The sequence below is a fragment of the Poeciliopsis prolifica genome, unplaced genomic scaffold, assembly GCF_027474105.1.
Source record: "Poeciliopsis prolifica strain line A6 unplaced genomic scaffold, Auburn_PproV2 SCAFFOLD036, whole genome shotgun sequence".
Lineage (NCBI taxonomy): Eukaryota > Metazoa > Chordata > Actinopteri > Cyprinodontiformes > Poeciliidae > Poeciliopsis > Poeciliopsis prolifica.
The window spans coordinates 3,557,889-3,573,979 of NW_026562411.1; the positions used below are offsets into that span (position 1 = coordinate 3,557,889).

The 16,091-nt window shown below is 37.1% G+C and overlaps 2 protein-coding genes across 7 annotated transcripts in view; one reads left to right on the forward strand and one right to left on the reverse strand.

Moving 5' to 3' along the window:
• The window catches only part of LOC129374535 (protein mono-ADP-ribosyltransferase PARP4-like), a 37,378-nt gene extending 24,218 nt beyond the window's left edge, over positions 1-13,160 (forward strand). The window contains 15 exon segments of the mRNA XM_055053005.1: positions 179-211; positions 802-825; positions 1,080-1,112; positions 2,768-2,800; positions 3,389-3,412; positions 3,666-3,698; positions 4,528-4,560; positions 4,850-4,870; positions 5,141-5,167; positions 7,698-7,783; positions 8,109-8,169; positions 9,513-9,615; positions 9,796-9,881; positions 9,883-9,929; positions 12,297-13,160. Of these exon segments, the coding sequence (XP_054908980.1) occupies positions 179-211; positions 802-825; positions 1,080-1,112; positions 2,768-2,800; positions 3,389-3,412; positions 3,666-3,698; positions 4,528-4,560; positions 4,850-4,870; positions 5,141-5,167; positions 7,698-7,783; positions 8,109-8,169; positions 9,513-9,615; positions 9,796-9,881; positions 9,883-9,929; positions 12,297-12,471 (819 nt within the window). The 3' untranslated portion in view covers positions 12,472-13,160.
• Positions 13,161-13,953: 793 nt separating this feature from the next.
• The window catches only part of ttn.2 (titin, tandem duplicate 2), a 202,484-nt gene continuing 200,346 nt past the window's right edge, over positions 13,954-16,091 (reverse strand). For all 6 annotated transcript variants that reach the window (XM_055052995.1, XM_055052994.1, XM_055052996.1 and 3 more), the window contains 2 exons: positions 15,733-16,020; positions 13,954-15,261 (listed from right to left, as the gene is read on the reverse strand). In XM_055052995.1, the coding sequence (XP_054908970.1) occupies positions 14,969-15,261; positions 15,733-16,020 (581 nt within the window). In that variant the 3' untranslated portion in view covers positions 13,954-14,968. The remainder of the gene's footprint in view (positions 15,262-15,732; positions 16,021-16,091) is intronic.

Below are 16,091 nucleotides of genomic sequence, written 5' to 3' on the forward strand. Positions count from 1 at the left end.
TTCCCTCAAAGGCACATTCAGTGAACCAACAGATGTTTACACTTTATCTGTGGTTTACTTGTGACATAATCTCAGAATACCTACAGTATCTTTAGATCTTTTGGGTTTATCTCAGATTTTGTTACGTTGAAGAAAGTATGATAAAAACACTGAAACCTCAATGCTATGTCTGTTACAGACGTTGGATGACTTACCCGTTGCCACTAAAGAGGTAAGAAGGACAGATTTTCAATCTCTGTTGTTTTTTAGCTACTTTACAGTTTGTTACTTTAGGCTGTTATTTCTCAGTGAGGAGGCTTGCTGGTCTCTGCAGAACTGGAATGCACTTAGGAGGCGATTCAGTTATTTGATTAAAGTGTGTTGGATCAGGGAGACATGTAAGAGTTGCAGGACTCTGGCCCTTGAGGACTGGGATTGCTCAGCCCTGCTCTAGAAGTACCTGTGTAGAAATGGTACAAACAGGCTAATTGTAGGTTAACTACAGGATATTTATGGATGAGGTTTTCTAGGGAATCTTAAAAGGTTAACGAACATAGTACATGTTTAGTACTTAAATCATTTCCACAGCACTACATACATGATATCAATGGTATCATTATGACACAGTTCCTCTATGTGGTAATATCAATATTTTTTTTTCAATAAAATTTAAGATTTACAGCTGGAAGTAACAGATTGTAATGTTTGGTATTTTACTTGAACAGTTATTACAATTAAAAAAATGTTAAACAACACAAGTGATTAAATGCTGATCATACCTTTCTAATTAATTTTCTTGCTTTCTGCTTGTTTCTTTTACAGACGTCTGAAGAGAGCGATGAAGAAGTACGAATATACACACATAAATCTAGTATTTGTATCATATGGTTCATAAGTTACTATAGATCATTATTTTTCATTCCCTTAAAGGCACATTCAGCAAATCAACAGATGTTTACACTTTATCTGTAGTTTACTTGTGACATACTCTCAGAATACCTACATATCTTCGGAGCTTCTGGGTTTACCTCAGATTTTGTTACATGGAATAAACTATGATAAAAATATTGAAGCTTGAATGCTATGTTTGTCTGTTACAGATTTGTTTTGGGAGTTCTCTGATTACTGAAGAGGTAAGGAGGACAGATTTTCAATATGTTGTGTTTTAGACATTTCTTTATAGTTTGTTACCTTAGACCAGGGGTCACCAACCCGGTGCCCGCAGGGACCTTGTCAGTCGCCGCGGAGCCACTTCTAAAAATAGCCATTATCATTAGGGAGCACTACCAAAAAAAAAAAATTAAATGTTTTTACATTGAAGTAATGACGTTTATTTACATTTGTAGTTCAAAGGACGGAAATGATAAAAACGTTTAAAATAAGTCGCTTTACGTATAAAACTCTTTCCTGCTGTTAAAGTTCAGAACTGCGCAGGCGCCTGCAGCTGCACTCTGCGTACCTTGACATTTTCCTTTAAGTAAAGAAAGAAAAGAATAACTTCTGGAATTTTTATTATTTAACCCTATTTACTATTAACAAAATTGTGAAGAAAAATTAAATAAATTGTGCCAAAACATCTTATTCGTAGCGCAAATCTGGGAATCAACACCGTCCTCTTTCCGTGAACCACATGGGGAGGCTTCGCTTCCACGTCTTTATTATTTAGCATCGTCTGGAAAAAAAAGTCTGCTGCTCTTGGTTTAAGCTTGTGCTGATTTTTGCGCATTGGAGAAGTGTTTGTGCTCTTGCAGCTCAGGTGCAGTGATAGTTTTGTGTCAGACCTTATTTTTTTCCACATCTGCTAGTGTCAGCCAGCTGGTGACCCGTCAGCTATTCGGTTCGCGAAACCATAAAAAAAGCGAATAAACCGGCAACCCGCCAGAACCGCGCAGACTAAGAAGCTCTAGGGATCTTAGAACAACGGGAGGTTCAAACCCAACTCGTTCATTTTTAGCTTACTGAAAAAACGCAAAGCTGTGTAATAAATAAAAGCAAACTGAGCAATTAGACTGAGGCTTCGGCGTTCCCCACCTCACGCATCAGACTGACAACTGTGTGTGTATAATATCTTTTGACACAAAAGATATTTTATTTTACACAATATTGCTAATAGAACAGATGGTTAGATAATAAAACAATAACTCTTCTTTTCTTTTTTTATTTAAAGGAAAATTTCAAGGTACTCAGTGCTGTACAGCTGCAGGTGTTACTGCAACAATCCATCAGTTTTCTTTGGTTATTTAAGTCACTTGTGGCCAGTTTAGAATCACAGAGAAACTCCAAAAAGGAATCAAACTTAAAACTCTGTGAGCTAAAAACGTCTGATCACATAATAGCAATTAACCACATGGTAAATTATTTCTGATAACTATTGTGAGTAGTCCTGACATTAATATGATCAGACAGTATTATCGTGTGTGCGTGTGTGTGTATATATATATATATATATATATATATATATATATATATATATATATATATATATATATATATATATATATATATATAAAGACTGTATCAAACAAGTAGCCCTTCGTGTTGCTCTGTACCCGTGAAGTAGCTCCCAGTCTCAAAAAGGTTGGTGACCCCTGCCTTAGACCATTATTTCTCATTCCTCAAAGGCACATTCAGTGAACCAACAGATGTTTACACTTTATCTGTGGTTTACTTGTGACATAATCTCAGAATACCTACAGTATTTTTAGATCTTTTGGGTTTATCTCAGATTTTGTTACGTAGAAGAAAGTATGATAAAAACACTGAAAACTCAATGCTATGTCTGTTACAGACGTTGGATGACTTACCCGTTGCCACTAAAGAGGTAAGAAGGACAGATTTCAATCTCTGTTGTTTTTTAGCTACTTTACAGTTTGTTACTTTAGGCTGTTATTTCTCAGTGAGGAGGCTTGCTGGTCTCTGCAGAACTGGAATGCACTTAGGAGGCGATTCAGTTATTTGATTAAAGTGTGTTGGATCAGGGAGACATGTAAGAGTTGCAGGACTCTGGCCCTTGAGGACTGGGATTGCTCAGCCTGCTCTAGAAGTACCTGTGTAGAAATGGTACAAACAGGCTAATTGTAGGTTAACTACAGGATATTTATGGATGAGGTTTTCTAGGGAATCTTAAAAGGTCAACGAACAGAGTACATGCTTAGTACTTAAATCATTTCCACAGCACTACATACATGATATCAATGGTATCATTATGACACAGTTCCTCTATGTGGTAATATCAATATTTTTTTTTCAATAAAATTTAAGATTTACAGCTGGAAGTAACAGATTGTAATGTTTGGTATTTTACTTGAACAGTTATTACAATTAAAAAAATGTTAAACAACACAAGTGATTAAATGCTGATCATACCTTTCTAATTAATTTTCTTGCTTTCTGCTTGTTTCTTTTACAGACGTCTGAAGAGAGCGATGAAGAAGTACGAATATACACACATAATCTAGTATTTGTGTCATATGGTTCATAAGTTACTATAGATCGTTATTTTTCATTCCCTTAAAGGCGCATTCAGCAAACCAAACAGATGTTTACACTATATCTGTAGTTTACTTGTGACATACTCTCAGAATACCTACATATCTTCGGAGCTTCTGGGTTTACCTCAGATTTGTTACATGGAATAAACTATGATAAAAATATTGAAGCTTGAATGCTATGTTTGTCTGTTACAGATTTGTTTTGGGAGTTCTCTGATTACTGAAGAGGTAAGGAGGACAGATTTTCAATATGTTGTGTTTTAGACATTTCTTTATAGTTTGTTACCTTAGACCAGGGGTCACCAACCGGTGCCCGCAGGGACCTTGTCAGTCGCCGCGGAGCCACTTCTAAAAATAGCCATTATCATTAGGGAGCACTACCAAAAAAAAAAAATTAAATGTTTTTACATTGAAGTAATGACGTTTATTTACATTTGTAGTTCAAAGGACGGAAATGATAAAAACGTTTAAAATAAGTCGCTTTAAGTGTAAAACTCTTTCCTGCTGTTAAAGTTCAGAACTGCGCAGGCGCCTGCAGCTGCACTCTGCGTACCTTGACATTTTCCTTTAAGTAAAGAAAGAAAAGAATAACTTCTGGAATTTTTATTATTTAACCCTATTTACTATTAACAAAATTGTGAAGAAAAATTAAATAAATTGTGCCAAAACATCTTATTCGTAGCTCACATCTGGGAATCAACACCGTCCTCTTTCCGTGAACCACATGGGGAGGCTTCGCTTCCACGTCTTTATTATTTAGCATCGTCTGGAAAAAAGTCCGCTGCTCTTGGTTTAGGCTTGTGCTGATTTTTGCGCATTGGAGAAGTGTTTGTGCTCTTGCAGCTCAGGTGCAGTGATTTGTGTCAAACCTTTATTTTTCCACATCTGCTGGTGTCAGCCAGCTGGTGACCCGTCAGCTGTTCGGTTCGCGAAACCACGAAAAAAGCGAATAAACCGGCGACCCGCCAGAACAGATCTTTTGGGTTTATCTCAGATTTTGTTACGTTGAAGAAAGTATGATAAAAACACTGAAACCTCAATGCTATGTCTGTTACAGACGTTGGATGACTTACCCGTTGCCACTAAAGAGGTAAGAAGGACAGATTTTCAATCTCTGTTGTTTTTAGCTACTTTACAGTTTGTTACTTTAGGCTGTTATTTCTCAGTGAGGAGGCTTGCTGGTCTCTGCAGAACTGGAATGCACTTAGGAGGCGATTCAGTTATTCAGTGAACCAAACAGATGTTTACACTTTATCTGTTGTTTACTTATGACATACTCTCAGAATACCTAGTATCTTTGGAGCTTCTGGGTTTACCTCAGATTCTGTTACATAGAAGAAACTATGATAAAAATACGGAAGCTTGCTTGTATGTTACAGTTGGTTCGACTTCCTGAACAGGTAAGAAGGACTGATTTTCAATGTCTGTTTTTGTTGTTTTGTTGTTTGTTTTAGCTACTTCTTCACAGTTTATTTTAGATAATTATTTTTCATTCCCTTAAAGGTGCATTCAGCAAACCAACAGATGTTTACACTTTATATGTGTTTTATTTGTGACATTCTCTCAGAATACCTAGTGTCTGGATCTTTTGGGTTAATTTCAGATTTTGTTACATAGAAGAAACTATGATAAAAATACTGAAGCTTGAATGCTATGTTTGTCTGTTACAGATGATGTGTTGTCGCATGAGTGAAGAGGTAAGGAGGACAGATTTTCAATCTCTGTTTTTTAGCTACTCTTTCTTGTGGTTCTGATGTTACAAACTTTGAATTTGTTTCCCTCTGAGATTATAAAACTCATCATCGTTTTTTGAATACTTTTGAATATTTTCTGGTAACTGTTCATTTTGTGCTTTAAATAAGATGGACACTGTTTGTAAATTAACCAAATCAGAAAGTTTTAATAATTTAGTTTATAAATAATGGATTTTTGTGATCCAGGTAGCCACCTTTATTAATAACCTTAACCCTAAACTAATGAACAGTATACAATATGTAGTGCTTTCTGTTCAACACATTCCTTGGAATTATTCAAGATTCAATTATTCAATACTGTTTGATATTTTCTTTAGGATATATTGAATATGTGGTTTCCGATTAACCTTTTCATCAATTACCACTCCAAGCAATTTGTTTTCATGAACGCTTTCTATATTTACCTCCATAATGTCTTTTTTTGTTTCAGAACTTGGTTTGCAATTCCCAAATAACATTATTTTAGTTTTAAACAAATTTAGCGTCAACTTGTTATAATCAAACCACTTCTTCAGTGTGTTTATTTCTTTGCTTACATTATTTAGAAGTTCCTCTATATCATATATATATATCACCCGCCGTGGGTGAGAAGGGAATTTTTATATATATATATATATATATATATTTGTGTCATCTGCAAATAATATACCTCATATGAGGTTATACAGTATATAGTATATATAATTTCTGTACATGATAAAAAAAGACTTTGGGGGCGTGCTGTGGTGGCGCATGGGGTTAACACGCCCCACATTTGGAGTCCTTGACGCGGACGTCGTGGGTTCGACTCCCAGTCCCAGCAACCTTTGCCGCATGTCTTCCCCCTTCTCGCCCTCTTTTCTATCTTCCTACTGTCAAAATACGACCCACTAGCGCCACAAAAACTCTTCGGAGAAAAAAAAGAAAAAAAAAACTTTGGGCCAGGCATTGATCAATTGATCATTGGGATTCACCACAAGCAATGTGGAGCTGATTTCTCCGAACTGTACATATTGTTTTCTATCTCTATAACAGCTTTTTACCCAATTGAACACGTTCCACCTAACTCCATAGCTTTCTAAAAAATTTTTTAGTAAATCATGATTTATTGTGTCAAACGCTTTTTTTAAATCAAGGAACAATCCAGCAGCAATCATTTTATTTTTGTATTTATTTATTTGAATAAAACACTGCTCCATAGAGCAAAATTATTGGTACTGAGGCGCATTCAGGAAACCAACAGATGTTTACACTTTATCTGTGGTTTACTTGTGACATACTCGCAGAATACCTCTCAGACTGTTTGCTGTTATAAAAAGAAGATTGGGGTGCAGCAACTGCAGATCTGATTTTGGCGTGTTCTCAGGGCCGCCCCAAGGCAAGGCAAACCAAGCAGTCGCTTAGGGCCCCAGAGCCACGAAGGGGTCCCCTCAGTGGAGCTGTTTTTTTTTTCACTTCTGTCATTATATTATCAAAAACACACAATTTCACTATGAACTGATTTGTTTTTACAATTATATATTTAATAATGTAGTAAAAATTGTTATTTTATTGATAAAAAGAAAATATAAATTGCTCTTGGGTGCCCCTTGTGGCCGCAGTAGGTACTGCACGTTACGCCGGTAACGAGCTGCTGTGCAGAGCATCCAAAGCTCCAGTCAGAAGTTAAGTAAGCAAAACAATGTCTCAAAAAGGACTTATCCTTCAGGGAGGGAGAAAAGAGAGAGGGAGAATAGAAAACAGGCAATGTGCCTTTTATGTAATGTGCCTTGGTAATGTAATGTAAAAGATTTGTAAAGCTGATACTAGAAAATTGTCTTGATAGTGACCTGTAACAGTCCAGTTCAACAGCCAAACATTTATGCTAGCATCTTTGTTTGAAACTGAGCTTTAACTTTAAATGAATTGATTCTCATGGTTGGCCCTGTGTATTTCTGAGGTATTTTTGCCTTCAAAACATTTGATAACAATAATTAAAACTTATCAATATTTGACATTTTCAAAATGTTTTTATGTCAGGCTGCTTAGCTGCTACTTCGATAAGCTGCTTTATGCTGTAGTTGGGGAATATGTTGTTTGCTGCTGAGCAAAATCATTTTGTGGCTAAAAAAAAACAAATTTTAACATCAACTTGGAAGTTATGTAAAACTCCTGTTTAAATCTTTAGAAGGTTCATAATCAGTCCATTACCGGTACCGGTCCATCCAGGAACTAGAATGTAATGTTTCTATTTTACAGAGATGGGCTTAGATTTCTCTGATGGTCTTGTTCCTTGTTAGCTTCTCCTGAGCTAACAAGGAATTTCCATCTCTGTTGTTATTTTTGTGACTTCTTTACAGTTTCAGTTAGGCCCTGATTTCTAAGTCATTAAAGGGCACATACACAGTCTTTTTGGGTTTTTGTTGTTTATCTTTGGTTTTGTTTGTTTTTTTTCACATAGAAGGAATGACTGATAAAAATACTGGGACTTGAATGTTATGTTTGTCTTTTTCAGATGGAGACTAATCTAGTGCCAAAGTTAAGAGAGCTGGCTGATCCATTCTCCATTAAACACCAATCAGCAACTGCCTTTTTGGATCTGTTAGTATCTTGTGTCCTCCCACCTTTTCTCTGGTATCTTAATTTACTTGGGAATTTCTTTTCAGCTCCACCATCTCCAGTGTGCAGTGGAGCTCTGCAACCTCTCATTTCTGTTAAGTGCAAATCCTTTCGAGATTGTAAATTCAGTCCAAAACTAATGGTTGGTCATTTGATTGGCTCAGCGACACCATCCATCCTTTCAGTTCTCAAACACACAAACCTGAATGAATGAATGAATGAATATTCTTTATTAATCCCCGAAGGAACTTCAAACCATTCTAGCTGTATTAGTTGGAATTGAGTCTTTTGTGTGATGTTGGTCCAGAGATCCAGACCCAGAAGAACTGAAGCTGAAGTGGACAAAGATCTTCCAGCTGCAGCAGGCGGTAAGTTGTTTTTGCTCCGTTCTTTAAATCGGTCATGAGTCATTAAAAAAGATCTCCATCTATATTTTCTGTTTTATTATGGGATAAAAAAAACTTCTGCTCTTATGGTCAAATTGCTTCCTAAAAACTTGATCTCATCTCAACAACATTGCATGTTGTTATTTAATATAAATCCAGTCTAAAATGTGATGAAAAATGCATTCTGTTTAATCTGCTTTAATTCAACTCCAGTTCGTTTGTCTAGAAAGTCCCAAAAAATTAACTCTGGTCTACCCAAAGAACTAGGACTCGGTTTGAGAACTCTGGTGCAATTTTAATGCATATATGAACGCCAAGTGGACCAGAGACAGCTCTGAAAGCAAGTCTCTGGTTTTGGAAAAACCACAGAGCGCTCTAGGTAAATACAACCAAAATAAATGTGTGTTTAGTGCTAACAGGAGAAATGGCTTGTGGTCTTTTGCCAGCGCCAAAAGTGAAATCCGACAACCATTAAAATGTGTTTTTGTATCGTTTTCTTCAGCATTTCTTGATGTTGAACCTCCATCGTGAAGAGCAGAACAGGTTTTTCAATTAGTTTGTGTCATTTGATAAAGTATGAAGGTTAACATCCACCAGCTGAAAATGTAAGAAATGTTGCTATTTTGGTTCCCAGACTATCATCCTAAAAGTCCATCCCATATCCCATCAATAACTCAGCAGCTCCTCTCTTCTTCCTAATACCATTTCAACTCAAAGGTTTATGTTTCTGCACTTCTGTCTTTAGATACCTTGACATTATTTCAATCAGGTTGCAGTCCAGACTGCAGCACCTTGATCTCTGTAACTTTGAAGTCATTCTGATGTAAATTTGCTTCTGGACCAATTCTAGAGTCAGGTAGTTGTTGCCATGTGCTGCTTGGTTTACAACCATCCTCCTCTGCTCTGGTCTCATCTGTCCAGACGTTGTTATTGCAGAAGTCTTTGTTGTTTTAAAAGACCAGAAGTTTCTTCAAATTTTCCAAACAAACCAAAATTTTTCTATCTCGTTATTAATGTACAACATCCTGAAGGGTCTGCAGTGGGACACTTATTGACCTGAAAAAGGTGTTGGATAAAAATCATAATATACTACTACATAAAGTTATCTTGATCAGAGATGGCAATTTGTACAAATTGATCAGTCTGAATATGCTTCAATATTACCTGTGGTGTCCTGCAACACTTAATGCTCAATTATTATGTATGTTAATAACATATGTTCTGCTTTTGTCACAGCTGCACTTTTCTCTCGATTTTATTGAGCAAAAATATTTAGTTTCAACCTTTCTGAGTTCTAACTCGTGTTAATCTTCTGTGTGCTGCAGGATGGATACTGGGAGTTAACTGTTGAACTGGGAAAACTGATCAATGTCAACGTGGATGTGTTTGCTAACGTGTTCCTGAAAAACAAAGGCATTCATTCTCTGGGTGAGCGTTCCCCTTACGCTCTGTGTGGAAGAGTGTTAAACTGTTCACTGATCTCATTTATTTATTTACTATTTATCTCCTCGAAACAGATTAAAATAAACTGGTGGTTTTAAATCTCAGTCATCCACATTTGGTTTACTCCAGTGTTATAACTGAACCGTGTGGATGTTTATATTACAGGTTCTAAGGTCAACGAAGGCATCCGGAGGCTGGTGGCGACTCTGTTGGTTCTGCAGCTGATGAGGGAGGAGAAGCTGGAGGAAGGAAAAACTGCTGCAGAGTCTGTTTGACCTGAAGGAGCCGACTGGGTCCAGGTCTGAACCGCAACAGAACACATAGACACCTGAGGAGAACCCGGTCACACAGACAGGAACTCACATGGAATTTAATTCAGTTGGTCAGAAAAGTGATTTTTTTAAATGACTAATCTGAACCATCCCAGTAGTGCAGAACTCTTAGCTTAGCAGAACATGAATGAAAACGGTCTGGACCAAACCAGAACCAGACCTGGTAAATTGCTTCTGTAGACCCAGAAATCCATCTGTAAGGAGCATCAGGAACATTGATCTAAACTAGAACACCATCGGAGTAACATGAACACCAGACACTCAAGCAAGTTCTGGAACATGTTGCAGGGTTTCCCCGCCCTCGGTGCCCCCCCGGAGGGCGAGGCGCCAAGGCGGTCCAATAGTGACCCACTGTGTTTTTGGTTTAAAAGATATTAGGTTGACAAAAAAGTTAATTATCACTGGATAATCGCACCTTACTGGAAGGCATTGCTGACGTACTTAAACCCAAAATTAGACTTAAAAACAAAGAAAAAAACACAATTAAAATACAGTACAGATCAAAAGTTTGGACACACCTTTTCATTCAATGAGTTTCCTTTATTTTCATGACTATTGACATTGTAGATTCACCTTGAAGGCATCAAACTATGAATTAACATGTGGAAATATGTATCAAAACGAAAAAGTGTAAAACAACTGAAAATATGCCTTATATTGTAGTTTCTTCAAAGTAGCAACCTTTTGCTGTGATCAGTGCTGTGCACACACTCTGCATTCTCTTGATGAGCTTCAAGAGGTCGTCACCTGAAAAGGTTTTCACTTCACAGGTTAATAAGTGGGCTTTCTTGCCTTATAAATAGTCATTAAAATAAAGGAAACCCATTGAATGAGAAGGTTGTGTCCAAACTTTTGGTCTGTACTGTAAATATCAATTATTTACCCTTTTGTTTCATCCAAATTAAGTCTGCAACTCCTTAAAGCCCCTTAACCCTCAGATCCAGAAAATACGATGCTTTTCAAGGAGTAAAGGCTGCCCAGAACTTCAGGACCACAAATTTAACTCTTGTTTACTCAGATTGACAATGGTGTTAAATTTGATTTAATAGTAAAGATAAATAAACATTTTTAAGGAGTTGGCAAGTTTACTTTGTAATAGTTCAAAAAAACAATCTTCATATTTAGATTGTTTTGTTCCAACAGTCTGATGCTATGAGATTGAAACTCTTTGTTTGCAAATATATTTCAGTAATTTACAGTTATCATTGATTGCTTTTAAGGTTGGCCAATTAAACTACCCCCCAATTATTTTCCCCCTAAATCTGTGTTGAAATGCTGTTATTGGTGCTGATGTTATTAGAAGGAAGAGGGTCCCATAAATCTAATTCTCTTGAAGGCCACATACCGTCTTGGACCGGCCCTGCATGATGAGCTTAATCCACTGCACTTCATCTCTGTTGGACACAGAGGAACAAAAGAGAGATTTAATTTATCTGGCTTTAGTAGCTCTTTCTTTTCATGTCTATCAAGTTTTTAATAAGCGCCACAGACTGTTTTGGTTTGTCAAGCTTTATGGGACCAGTATTTGAAATAGCACAGTTTGAAGCATCATGTCGCCATAAAAAAATAAATGAATCCTGTGCTGCATGACTATGAGGTGAGTGCGACTGAACCATACGTCAACTAATTCACCGGCCAATCGAGGAAAACATAAACTTTTATCAGTGCAGACAGAGCCACGCGTTTGGCAGTGTGTGTGTGTGTGATTATAATGTATTAATTATTTATGGATGGTGAAACGTCAGTTGTGTACGTCATTTCAGATGTCTTTGTTCATCACCTTATTTGCCTCTATGAAGGTTTATTCTGTTGGGCTTACTATGTACTGCTTAATGTGTAAATTATGTAATCTGAACTTTTTTTCAGCTACGCTCTAATTCCCTCAAATGGGGATATATAAAGGAAACGGCAGCCGTGTGTGTGCATAGTTTCATACATCTAGATTTGTTTGTACTTTTTAAATTTGTCCCTATGCCAATTTTTAGTGTGAAAGCTGTGCACTCTTTTATACATGAGGTCCCTGGTGAATGAGTCGGTGCCATACAGTACAATTAAAACACAAGTAATAAAAGAAAGACATTTTGAGGGGATGTTTTCTCATATTTAAATAGTTTTGAGTAGCACACTGGGAGAGGTTGATCGCCTACATTTGGATAAAGCATATTTACAGACAGTATTGTTTTTTTGTTGTTTTTTTTTTTTTTACTTAAATGCAAAATGGATATACTTTTGTACGTTTTTGGCTTAATTACTAATTAGAGCGGAAATGAATGTTTAATGTTTCTTCCAGGTCAATATTCCTTTCTGATTAACCTGAATGTTTTCTCCTTAAAGGCCTGAGCGCTGGGATCAGGTGAAGAAGGCAGTGGACTGGGTGCGCCGGGCCAACTGGCAGTATCCGTACGCCTGCCGCCTGCTGGACCTCGGTCCAAGCTGGGAGGCTTCCATTTACCAGCTGTTGAACGAATTTCATTCGTACAGCACTGATGGAGATTCACTGACCGGTTAATGCAGCACTTTCTGAGAAATGTGTCTGTCAACATGTTTTTTGTTTTGCTTGTTATCTGCTTCAGTTTGTGTGCAAAAAGCTAAAGAAGATTCTGCATTGAATATTTTTGTTTTAAATGACCCGAAAAAACAAAACAGGAGAGAAAGGAAGAGAAATATTCAAATTTTTCACCCACTTAAACTGCAAGGTGAATTAAATTACAAACAAAACGTTTAACAATCATATCCTTTATTTGCTCTTTTTTGTTAAAAACTAACAAGAATAAATCAAAATTTGTTTGTTTGGAATATTTTTAGACTTCAATTCTTGTCCTTTAAAGCTAATCAGTTATTTGGAGGAGAAATTAGCCGATATTTGAACTCACTTTCAGGTTGCACGTTCATTTGAAGACAAACCCGCCTTAGTACTTTGCTTCACATATAAAATCTGTTTTCACCTGCTGATGGTAACAGTGATAAAATATAAAATGGCAAAAAAGAATCCTTGCCTCTTTGCAGTAACATTTGAGCTAAAGCAACATTTTTCAATAGCCTTTATTCACATGTCAAAATCATCCAAAGAATCTTACTAAGATGATTTTGTCTTTATACCTGTGTCTCATGCCGGTGATGGGTTTTTGAGCTTTTCTTTTAAATTACATTTGGGTGGTAACGTAGATGAGAATCGGGGAATTAAATGAACAAAACCAACATTCTGATCTTGTATTTGTTTTAATCACCTCACCTTATGAGTCTTTGTTGAAACTTTGTCCTTTTTGATGAACTTATGCAAATGAACTAAGACAGAAAAAACAGATATCAAAAGCAACCAGTGCTAAAATAAAACAGGCATCTTTAGTCAACTTAACAACATATTTCCACAGCCTCAAATTACCCAAGAAGTGAGCGGCTGGATCCAAATACTGCCCTGAAATTATTTTTATTTTAGATTTAGATAAATTCCAGTTTCAACAGAAACAGACATTGATGCTTAAGAAATGATTTTATTTTAATGGCAACAATTGCTACTTCAATAATTTATTCACAATTTGCCACAAACAGTAAAATGAAGCAGGAAGTTAATTAAAAATTAATTTTGTGTATTGTAAACAGTCAGTTAAAAAAATCAGGCACCATAGTTTGTCATTCAAAATTAGTCTTTTACCAACTTTATTGTAGTTTGTCTTTTTACTAAGAAAACTTTGTAAAGTATCTATTATTGGTGAACTTACATGTTACATAAACTTACGGGTCGTGGTAAATAAAATGTATCGTCTGTTCACTCTCCTGCCTTCATGTCCCTAAAAAGTCCTGGAGGAAAACCAAACAAATACTTTAAAATTATGTACTTGTTAGCACTTATTTTTCACATACTTCTAGCATAGCAATCAATTAATTGTATCTTTATGTCTTTTATAAACTTTCCCTAACATTTTATTGCCTTTTATGTTAATGCTGCAGCAGAGAACAATACAGGACCAAAGAATCAGACAGAGACATCCTGTAGTGCTGATCATGCTTTATTAAATCAATAATTGCAGAAAAACTCAAGGAGGCTGCAAAAACACTGAAAGCTACAGCTAACTTCAATCCAACAAAGTGCAGGATGACACCAAAGGAGACGCGTGCATTTGCTGTTGTTTGTGGCTGCTGGTCGTCTCATTGGCGCCACCCTGTGGACCGACGGGTGAACCGCTACAAACTAACACACAAGCACACTGCAGACCTCCAAGAGGAAGCTCTGCTTCTGAAAACGAGCGCAGGCAGGACTCTGGCCAGGTTGATGGAACGACGGAAGAGTCTGAGTTGACGGTCGCTTTCCAGAAGCAGAGCACAAAACAAAAAAAAGAAACGCTTTGGACTCAAGCAGTGCAGGCCGCTCGCACTGTGAGCCTGTCATAGAAATGGCAGTATGACATAATCAGTCGGAGCACGAGGTCCAGTCGTCCTGCTTGCATGAGGGTAGATGCAAACAGCACTCAGGATCTCATGCTCCTGTTACAAACTAAAGCGCCGCTCCTTTTGCAGCGGCGCGCTCAAAGTTTTGTCTCCGGTTCATAACATCAACAGGGAGCCTCTCTACCTGTTGAGGCAAACTTAAAGACTTCAACTTATCGTTGAGGCACAGAGTTTAGTTTCCCAGTTTAGCAGGGTATTCGTTCCAGCGGAAACTTTCTCCTGTTAAACTATATTTAGTTTCTTTAAGTTTCAGTTAATATTGTCATAAATAACAATGCATACATTTCCCATAACCGGTAAACTCGGCTATATACATTATGTACATGTCAAAGAAAAATGGATCAAACATCCTAAGTCATAGTTATCCAATATGGCACATTTTACAACTTTAGACTTTAGTCTAGTTTGGCATAAATTAACGTCAGGTTTGGTACAAAAATAGTTCCTATTTACAAGAATATTCCAGATCCTTATCAAGTAGACTACTGTGTTTCATCAATAAATAAAAAGTCATGAAAGAAGGGAAAAGGGGACATTTGAAATATCATTTTGTTTTTTTTTTACACCGATCGAATGCTGATATGAACGGTTGCTGAGTCCGATCCGAGCTCATTGGACAGTTTGAGGGTGTAGGCGCCGGCGTCCTCGTCCTTCACCCCTGTGATGATGAGGGTGGTCAGGTCCTCCGTGGTCTCGATGTGGAATCGTCCACCCGTGGACACGTCGATCGTCTTGCCTGAGCGGGACCACTCTATGTGTTTGGTGTCGCCAGAGAACGCACAGGCGACTGTCAAGACTTTGCCAGGTTCGATGCTGATGTCCTCTGGCAAAGCTTCGATTCTCGGAGCAGAACCTGAAAGTAGCAGAGTAATTTAAACTTAATAAGAGAGTCACATAAAGGTAAAAATACATAAAATAAATAAAAATAACACATATTCAGATATTTGCATACTTTTAAATGAGACATATTATGCTTTATTGAACAAGTTAAGATGTTCATTACATCTTTTGTAAAAAAATCATTAGATCATGAGATTTTTTTTAAGGAGACTTGTTATTGTAAATCCAAATAAACTGCTGCTGGTCACGACCCCTAAACTCAACGTTTACAATTGATGTGAAAATGGCTGCAAACAGATGTTAAATATTCAACCTCGCATCTTTGAAAAGCAGAAGTGGAGCCTCCTGCACAACAAGAATCCAGCAAGTGATTTCTATTTCAAAAAACTTGATTTGCTGAACAGTTTTAGCACTTTTGTCTGGAATGCTGAAGAAATTACTAACTTAGCAGCTAAAGACTTCAACAACGGTTGAAATTTCATACCGATTGCTCTCATTGAGGTTCCCTCCATGTGGGACGTCATTTCTGTGAGACTGCTGGAGCTCATGGCATATGTCTCAGATGTCATAGAGGACATGCTGGACATTGACATGGTCTCAAACTTCATCTCAGCTGCCATGCTGCTGAAGGAGCTGGACTCCATCATGGACGACATCATTGTCTGGTGGGCAGAGGAGGAAAAGGCCGAAGACTCCTCCATTGTGTGGATTTCTTTCTTTGTCATCATGGAAGAGGCCTTTGATGACTCCTGGTGACTCACCATCATTGACCCTGTTGAAAATTAGTTGGACAATGAAATATAGAAACCTCATTAATCATCTCTAAATTAACATTCTAAACAA